General features: G+C 40.1%; 1 protein-coding gene across 1 annotated transcript in view; it reads left to right on the forward strand.

The window, feature by feature from the left end:
- Positions 1-9,401, forward strand: part of RSPRY1 (ring finger and SPRY domain containing 1) — a 27,323-nt gene extending 17,922 nt beyond the window's left edge. Inside the window, exons 11-15 of the mRNA XM_019474991.1 lie at positions 1,692-1,803; positions 2,795-2,897; positions 4,425-4,577; positions 6,742-6,846; positions 7,807-9,401. Of these exons, the coding sequence (XP_019330536.1) occupies positions 1,692-1,803; positions 2,795-2,897; positions 4,425-4,577; positions 6,742-6,846; positions 7,807-7,903 (570 nt within the window). The 3' untranslated portion in view covers positions 7,904-9,401. The remainder of the gene's footprint in view (positions 1-1,691; positions 1,804-2,794; positions 2,898-4,424; positions 4,578-6,741; positions 6,847-7,806) is intronic.
- Positions 9,402-10,093: the final 692 nt, after the last annotated feature.

The following is a 10,093-nucleotide window of genomic DNA, read 5'->3' on the forward strand; positions in this document are numbered from 1 at the left end:
CCGCCACTGACCAGAATGGAAATACAGGGCTGTGGGATTTTAAGACAACAATTCTACTGGCTGAGCTTGAGTAAGAAATATACCCTTAGCCCTGCTTTACTGTTGTAATTGCATGGCTTTCTGTTCCCACTTGGAATGCAGTTAAAACTGCTCATTTCTGACTATTATAGAAAACGTCGTTCTACAGCTGAGTCAAATGCAGAAGCTAATACGAAGATAGGCCAAATACATACACGTGAGCAAATATTGATGGGGGGGGGTATGAGAGAAATACATCAAGGTGACGAAGCAAACACCAGTGGCAAGAAACCCAACAGGAATGGGAGAGTGGCTTTTCTCACCATTTAACTTAAGTCTTCCTCTGAGTTCAGTGGTCTTGCTCCATTTCTTCTAATTATTCATGTAAATAGCATTGTCGTCTGCTGGTGTATAACATGCATATATCCCTGCATCACATCCAAAGTCCAGTTCCACATTTCTAGCATGGAATTGCAAGTGTGATTTAAATTTAAACAAACAAACAAAAAAACAACAAAACCAAAAAACCACAACCGAACAAAAATACCATACAGACCTGTACTGAGCACAGACGTTGTAGACACTGAGTGTAATGGAAACTGTTTGAAATAAAAAGCTGGGTGTCTGCCTTTAGACTCCTAAGAGGCTTAAAAGATTTTTTTTTTTTCCCCCCACTTACTGTGAAGGAGCTTGGTGTATATGCATTTTGCTGTCTGTGCTTCCTGTACAAGGTATGAAAATAGGAGATGTCACATCTCTGAGCAGGATGATTTTCTGTTGCCACAACTGTTTTTCTGGTGGCTAAATGCTACTGTTATTTAAGTTTATCAGGTGTCTACCTGAAATACAAGGATATTATCTTCTGGGTATGTCACAAACACAGTCATCAGAGTAGCCATATGCTCTTTATTTACAGCATGTGTAACAAAAAGACTAGTCCTAAATATGACATTAAACACCCATTAGCTGGGCTTAGCTTTAATTTGGGACATCTGAGGCTTGTGTAATCACACACTGTCTAGTATTTGCATTCCAGACAAACCATGCTGAGCATGAGGAAATTATCTTCCGTAATGCTTTTGGGTTTCATGCTTGCGCTCTCCTACGTAACAGATTCTTCTCCCGCTCTGAAACTTCTAGTTTTGCACTTGTCTTGGACCTTGAGACTATCGCTTGATAACCTTTTCACAAATTGAGGGAGGCTGGCACTGAAAGGGACACAACATGCAACAAATTCAGTGAAGGGACTATGGGTTTATTCTCTTTCTGTGTACTGTACGTTCTCGTGGCACTTGGATATCTTGTGGGGGAAGGTATTAGAAGTCTGGTACTGGGACTTCAAGATAAGAAAGTGGTTACACTTCTGTGTTAATTTTTTAAGATGCAAAAAGTTAGCTATTTGAGTACTAGCCTTTGATTTTAATAGACAGGAGTGATTTGAGCTCACAGAGAATTAAAAACACTTTGGAGAAAATATCCCCTTCTTCCCCCCCACCCCAACAAATTCCTTTTGATGTGAAAATGAAACTAAGGCTAGTTTGAAAAAATTATCTTCATGGGGGTGGGAGAAACCCCTCCTGCTCTTGGATGAATGGTTTAGTTGAATAAAAATAAACTTCAGCCCTTCTGTGTGAGGAATGGCTGCAGACTGACATGCTTTACTCTTTCTAAAGGAAGGTTATGGCATCGGGGACGATGAATACTCCTGTGCATATGATGGCTGCCGGCAGCTGATTTGGTATAATGCCAGAAGTAAACCACATTCCCATCCCTGCTGGAAAGAAGGTATTCAGTCCATCTTCTGCTGTTGATCCTAGCTGGATTTCTGCACAGGATTTTTTCCTCTTGCAGGTGTCTAGAAAGCAGTTTGTTAGTAGGCGCGCGCAGAGCAGTCACTGCCTAATCCTGACGATACTAAAGGTTTAATTATTGTGCTTTTACCAGTATTTGCAGTGGTTTAAATGTACAAAGTGGGCACCACACTCTTGTTCCACAATCTGTGTAAAGAGAATCTTGTTGGTTAAATGCTTTTTCTTTTCATAGGCAGAGTACAAATCATAGCACCAACTAATGTTGCTGGACACTTAATCATAAAACTTTTTTCCAGGTGTTTGTAGTCCTACAAAACGGGGTTGAAATCTTCCTTTCTGGGTTGAAAGAGTTTAGAGAAGGGAAAAAGCCCTGATCTCTGAATTAGACTTTATTTTTTAAGGAGGAGTTGCACTGTCTTGCTTACTTTAAATCCTTGGATAACCACTTGGACAGCAAAGTTCTGTTCCTGATCTCAGCTTTGAAATCTTGGTAGGAGTCTGTGCATGCCATGCTTGTGTGAACTGTGCCGCCTTCTCTTCTATTAAAAATTTCTCTCAAGGACGGCTAAATTAAAACACCTCTTAAAAATAAATAGCACAAGCATATTAGAAACTTAGACTTCAGCAAGTATGTGTTCTGAGGATATCTTCAACGGGTGTAAAATAGCCAGGGAGAGAGACAGAGTACTGCTTTTTTTTCTGGCTTTGGCAAATACTCTGCAATACCTCTACAACTATGTAGTATTAATGCTCTGGCAGACTAAAATATTTCTTTTTACTATTTTGTCCTGGTCTTTTTCTTTAGTTACTGTCTGTATCAATGTTTCTTCCTTTATGCTTTTCCAAACAGTTCCTTTTAAGTGAGACAACTCAGTGAGATATGCGATACTTAAAACAATAACTGTTTCAGCTGTTGGCATTTAACAGAAGTGAAATCTTTAAATTATTTTTGTTTTGCATGTAAGGAGACACAATAGGATTTCTACTAGACTTGCAAGAAAAGCAAATGATCTTCTATTTAAATGGAAACCATCTTCCTGCCGAGAAGCAAGTATTTTCATCTGCTGTGTAAGTATGTGCTCATTTGGAAGGACGGTGACCTGTATGGATAATTGTTTTAATTATATGAAGTGTTTCCCATTTAAGATGTAAATTCATATTTGCTTACCTGAAGCCATCATTAAGCAGGTTTCCCAACTGAAAGTTGCTTAGAAATCGGTGAGAAGGATATCATTTTACAGGTGGATTTCAGGGTCTAAAATAAATACTTTGGACCTTCCAAAGGTAGGTTCAACTCTGTTTTCTACTGTCAAACTAGCACAGCATTGAAATAGAATGAGGCTGTAGCAAAGATGAACAAATCTCTAGTAGTGCTTGAGGAATTTTTGATCTTTTAAAAAATAAAGCCTCAGTCCTGTAAATGCTGAAGAGTGCATATTAACTGCCTGCCGTTCACTGGGGCCAGTTCCTGTAGTAGCATATTGAATATTCATGGGAGGACGTCTCTTCGTAGCATTGCAGAAAGGCGTTAGGCTGATGTTGCCAGCTCTGTTAAAATGAACACATGGCTAACTCCTCTGACTCTCATGGAGAGGTTCAGCCTTTTAGTTCTGAAAAGATAAGCTGGTGTGATACTTCAGAAAGAAGCTTCCTATGCAGCTTAATTAAACATTACAGTACTTTGTAAATTAATACTACTGTGCTAATAATTTCATTCATGTTTTATCTGCAAAATGAAGTTCAAGATGCAGGTAAAGAATAGTTCAGTTTAGAGAGTTGCAGAGTATCTTGTCTGTTCGGCTTGCAGTACTCTGTTCTTCATGTGGAGTATGTCATTTATATACTCAACAGATTCTGTTACTTGGTTAGAACTTAGGGCCCAAGTTGACTAATACCCTTTCAGTAAATAAAACTGAAAGAGGTGATAGTTGTGGTGTTTTTACAAGGTGTCTGTGTGGCTGTGAAGAAAAGACAGCTGTCCTGAGGTAATCCTGCAAGGGCAAGGAGGAACAGATGGGCGTTGTGCTGAGAGCTCAGACCTGGATTCATCCTGCACGGGGGGTCTCACAACAAGTGTATGAGAGTTGCAAGTTCCCCAGATTTGTGCCTGCTCAAATAAAGCAGCAGGACTGGAGGACATGGAGGTGTCCCTTGCAGTTGGTTCTGCTCCTCAACTCTACTAAACAGCAGTTGTTTGGAAGAAAAATGCTTTTTCCAGTGCTGAAGGAGACACCTGAGCTGATCAGCGTAAAGAGGATCAGGTTGTAGGCTGTTCAGATGTATGTATCTGCTCTTAGTGTAAGTGTGACTAATCCTAGTTGTAGAGTAGGCAGCCTTTATTGGCTGACTCAGTAGTAAATTCAGATAAACCCTGATAGTAAATTCAGAAGCTGAGAACTAAACAAGGAAAGTATGTGCAGCCGAAACCAGATGCGTTAGAGGTTTTTCTCCCAATTAGCTGTAGAACGCTTCTATTGAAGGAACTTGTCTCTTTGTTTCAGGGTATATTTTTGTCTGGTAATAGTAGTAACATGTCTGGAAAGCTCTATTATTGTTTAAGTCATTCTAAAATGTCTGTTGTTGATCATATTGCAGATCTGGCTTTTTTGCTGCAGCCAGTTTCATGTCCTATCAACAATGTGAGTTCAACTTTGGGGCAAAACCTTTCAAGTACCCACCATCAATGAAGTTTAGTACCTTTAATGATTATGCCTTTCTGACAGCAGAAGAGAAAATCATTTTGCCCAGGTAATCCTCCTGTCTAGTTTGAGTGTGTTTGCATACAGAGGAATAAAATGCTTTGCTTCTGAGTTGCATAGTCTTAAGTTGTACTTGGCAAAGTTATCTTTTATGGGGTCATGCCTCCATAGGTCTCTTTCAGAAAAGGATTAGACCATAGGCTCCAGTGCAACTTAATAAGTAGGGCAGGAGGTATACAACCAAAATCCATTACATTAAAATAATTTTTTTGTAATATTAAGCTAAATCAAAATTAACTAGTATTGTACAGTAAACTAGTTTTAGTATAAGTGCCTCCTGCCATCTAAGAATGATTAGGTTAGTTGAGGAGGTATAGTCTTAATTAAAAAAAGATGTCTTATTTAAAACTGACCTAATTTGTGATGTTGGCAGCTTGGAGGTACTGAACGATTGTAAGACTTGAAGTTGTCCTACTTTTCTGATCCAGATGAAAATTTCCCTATGTGTGAATGATAGTACTGACAAAGGTTATCCAAACTTAGAAGTGCTTTCCCACCTAAATATAAATCAAGCCAGATAGAAACAGGTTTGGATACATTTTTCCTTAACTTACCAAATTTCTGGCAGGAGTGAAAACTAATAGCTTTTCTGGTTTAGGTCACTAGTAATAAAATAATTTACTGGAACACAAACAGTAACAGTACACAGTGTAATCTGGGATATAGCGTACCCCGGATCTGCAGATTTGTCTAAAGATGGCCCTCTAGAGTGGCGCTGACGTATGTGGTTGAAATAATCTTTTGTTGCATCTAATTAAGTGGGGGTGGGGGTTGTTGGAGGCAGGTACCCCTGGCTATAATAAAATTCAGAGACTCGTTTTGAATTAGCTAGCTGTTTGATCAAGTGTACTTGAGGTACTTAAGTATCTTTTTGTGTTTAAAAAGAAAACAAAAAAATACCTTACTCTTGTCACATGTTGGCAAAGTTTGAGGCTTGTGACATCGTATGTGTGCAGAGAAAATCAAATGTGACTTGCAAGACCATTTTGTACTTACATATAGCCAGAGTAATTGATACCTGCTTGTGACTGCAGGTGCTTTAAGTGAGAGTCTGATTTAATCCCTTAAGATGATCTGTCAGTTACCATTCTGGGTCAGCCCCCTTTTCAAATTAAGTGTTCTTCTGTCTTATTAGTGTCATGTGCTAGATGAGAGGGGTTTTGCAGTTTTTAGCTGATGATCAGATGTGATTGTTATTGATGTCATTCTGGCATTACTCTTGCAATGTTTAAGCATTAGCTGTGAGAGCTGTTACTTCATTGTGCCAAAAGGTGTAGAGAGAAACTGAGGGAAACGGGTTTCCTGCTGATGCCTGACTGGAGAAACTTGGCCTCCTGTGCTAGAGCCTATTTGACATGTGATAGCACCGAAAGGTCCCTTCGAGGCTGGACACTTGCTCTTTGTGTAAACAAAGATCATCCCTGCCCTATAGCCTGAACTGTCTGGAAACCATAAGCCAATCCTAAATTAAAAGATAGCTTTGATCTTAAAAGTGATAGGGAGAAAAAAAAGGCAAGGGCCTGAGCGAACCCTAATTATCCATCGCAGGAGTTAACAAACTTACACAGTTGTCCTGAATTTAATGCATCTAGTGTTGGGGCATGGCTAGACATGTCACCCTGCCATTGAGCAGTTTTGATGTGGAGTGTATGTGTTCCAAACTTGAAATATCTTATTTCATCAAATGGGGGATTTTTATCCATTTACTCTCCCTTGTGGCAGTTGCCATGCTGGGCTGTTGATCTTACTTTCAATTTCTATTCGTTTAAACTGCGTTACATCATTATAGGGTTTCTGAATTTTGTTGATACATGGGTTTGTGTGGTTTATTTGGTTTTTTTCTTAACTCTTAAAAGTACACAGATACAAAAGTTTTTTGAAGTGTTCAGCTATGGGAGCTAGAAAAATTGTAATCTAACACCCTCTTTGTCCCTTTCTGACAGACCGGAATAGGGAGTCGAAGACAGTTCTGAACATCTCTGGGTGTGCTAAGCCTTTTTTGTGGGAAGTTATGATCGATGTTTATCAGCAGTAGTGTTGAGTAGCACAGGCAAGTGTTGCATCGGTCTTGATGCAATACTCAGAACAGTTATGAATCTTATCGTTTTGAGTCAAACTAATATGTGTGTGTGTGGGGGGGTGTGTCTCTTCAGACACAGGCGCCTGGCTTTGTTGAAGCAAGTGAGTATCCGAGAGAACTGCTGCACGCTTTGCTGTGATGAGGTAGCAGACACAGAACTCAGGCCATGTGGACACAGGTAAAACTTTAAGAACAACCCAAAACCAAAGAAACAAGAAAATGTGTGTGTTTGGCATTCAGCTTAGGTGAGACCAGATGCAGTCCCTGCTTATCTTGATTGACTCCCCAGCATAAAGGAAATAACCCCTCCTTTTTAAGGATGTGATAGATAGAAGTTAGGCATAGTATTTCCACCGTTCCCCTCACGCTACCCCTGAGCAGGTTTAACCCTAATTGTGTGCACGTTTGGGGTTGGGGACGTACTGTGGCTACGTACGTATGCTACCCCTGGGCGACCGGGTCTTAATTCCCTGATACCAAAGGTTTTACTGATGAGTACTTGTTTAGTACTGATGCTGTGAAATCCAGATCGCATGAGGAGAGCAGAAAATTCATTGTATACTCAAATACTCATTAAATGTTCAACAAATGGATTGTCTCAAGTCACAAATTCCTCTCAAAGCTAAAAATGGGACAGCAGCATGAGTAAGACCATAATAGCACTTTCCTGCCTTTAAGCAGCCTAGTAGGAAATTAATCCAGTTAAGTCCAGTTCCTTAGTGTTTTTAGAGCACTCATGTAAGCGGTCTTGCCATGGGTCTAGATGCTGGAAAGTTAAAAAGAGAAGTGCCCGGTGTGTGTCAACAAGAAGTGGAGACGGCTCCACGCAGGGCGCTGGGACTGCTGTTCTCCAGACCAGAGCTTTAAGAGTAACAAAAGCACGCAAGCGTAATCCCGACCAGCTGCACCAGCAGTTTCAGGTCTGTGAGATGCTGAGCAGCAGGAGCTCCTCTCAAAGCCTGTGGATCCACAACACCTGACTTGCAATTCCTAATCTCTGCACTGAAAGACTTATCTTGACTGTGTTTCTGGCAGGCTAACTAAACTGCTTAGTGCTTGGATTTTTTTAGTTTTTTTTTTTAGTTTTTCATACTGTAAATGCAGACTTTAACTGATTTTTTTTTTCCTTCTCCCTCAGTGACCTGTGCATGGATTGTGCCTTGCAACTGGAGACCTGCCCTTTGTGTCGACAGGAAATACAAACCCGAGTCAGACAGATCTCTCACATCTCATGACACACGTGGAGAAATACCACAGACTTGTTTTTAATGAACTCCAACCAATACTGAAAGGGGAAAGCATCTCTAACCAATCTTTACGCACATAGAACCATAGCCACGGCCAGATTTCATGCTAAACTGTAATCTGTTTATCTTAAAAATGAAATCTTTCATAAGCTATTTCAAGTTGCCAGCAATGGGAACTGGTTTCAACAGTAAGGAGAGCTGGTAGGTCAGCGTGCTATGGCTATTGGTTCCTCCAAGCAAGACCATAGGAGAGTGTCTCTCTTCTTCCCCCTTTCCTTCTCGCCTGTCGCAAGTGCTGAAAAAATTTGCACTGGAAGTACACGTACAATGCATTTTAGAAGAGAAAAGAAGTATCTCCTAAAACAGGGCTGTTCTGTCTTGTGCTCGAAAGTCTTTTTTGGCAGAAGTCAGTACTAAAAAGAGAATGCCAATGCTTTCCTGTTTAATGTAGCCTCCTGCTGGTCAGAGACTCTGTATTTTCCGACAGTGGATATTAAACTGCTCAAAGACTTAATCTGTACACAGACTGATTTGAAAAGACAGTGTGGAGACTGTAGAGAAACTCACATGTTTTAATAACTTGGTGATTCCAAAGAATGTTCTGATTTGTTTTTAAACGTTAAAAGATCGGTGGTATTTTCAAGTACATAATGTTTCTGATGCTTTTCAGTACCCACATTTTTTTGTGAGGATATAATTTTCAGGAGGTATTCTTAACTAATTATAACGCTGGACTGGAATTAATTTGATATTCTGGATATTTTTTTAAGGTATCATCGAACATCTTTTTTAATCAGTGTTGCTTTTGAAAGTTATGTTCACTTTGGAAATATTGAGCTATCTTAAAAGATTGGAGGAGAATTTTGGGCCAGTTTATTTAAAAAAAAAAAAAAAATGTTATTTGGATAGCAAGTTTGGTCTTATTCTGTAACTCTTTAAAAATGCACCTTGCTTGCCATGTGTCAGTCCTGCTCTGAGCAGGTTTGGGGCCACACTTCATGTTTTTGGTAGGGATCATACAGTGGGAATCTCTACTCCACTTTAATTACACATTTGTGACGTTTGTATGTTAAGGACGCATTTCAGCAGGCAGCTTTTGACTGTTATACTAGGTTTCTACAAGGAATCAGGGTTCGTAGCTGGTGTCAGTGAAGTAGCACAAAAATCGGTGGAGTTATGCTTATTTTGCACCAACTGAGGATATGACTCGGTCTCTTCCAAGACTTGTACAGGTTGCTTTTTTAATTTATCTGGCTATATAGTAGAACTTTACTAATTCACACACAACTTACACCAAAACCATCCCACTTCTTGGCAGTGATTCAGCAGCAGAGGCTGTTGTAGTGAATTCTCATGCTGCGATGTATCTTATTTTTAAAATCGTTTATTATCTTTATTGTACTATCAAGTATTAACAAAGCAGAGCTGAGGCTGCTTCTTCCTGCTGAGCACTCTTGCTTCCTACTGACCTAAATAGGAGCTGAGAGCTCTGCACAGGTCCCAGAATCAAGCTCTATAGCAACTCCTTTCACCTTCTGCCTTTGCTAACTCAAGGGTGCTGAATTTCATCCAGAGATTAAAAAAAAAAAAAGGGGGGGGGGGGAAGCGTCTCCATTGAACCTCTTGAGTACAATGTGTGAATTAGGAAAGTTCTGTCCGTCATTTTCTTGTTGACTTTTCCCAACTATAGACTGAATCCAAAAACGGAGTGCTGGTTAGTCCTTTCGCTAAAAGGTGAATTCTCTTCTGCGTTGGATGCCTGTTTTGATTAAAGTCAGGCTGGCAAATCTGTGCCCCAGGGACCTCATTCCCTCACTGACCATATTTTACAATGTTTTGCTGTAATCCACGTTGCCAGTCGGGGCCGAGTCCCTTCCTGCTCGGTGCTGAATGAGCAAACGTATGAACACCATCACTGCCACAAAGGTATTAGAATTTCAGAATCACTTGAAATGAAGTTTTAAATGCTTCCGAATGCAACGATAGGTTTCTATCCCTAAGGTGCAAAGATACAAACCATACTTTAGGGAAGAGGTGGGACAGAACCATTTTGAACTCTGCCTTAATAGATTCTAGTACTTCAGGGCTTTGGTTTCCCTGGCCGGGATTAACTGAGGTAAAATTTTCAGAAGTGCCTAGGACTCCTGATTTGTACCAACTGCTGTATGAGATTAAGCT

Source organism: Aptenodytes forsteri, unplaced genomic scaffold (assembly GCF_000699145.1).
Source record: "Aptenodytes forsteri isolate BGI_AS27 unplaced genomic scaffold, ASM69914v1 Scaffold14, whole genome shotgun sequence".
Lineage (NCBI taxonomy): Eukaryota > Metazoa > Chordata > Aves > Sphenisciformes > Spheniscidae > Aptenodytes > Aptenodytes forsteri.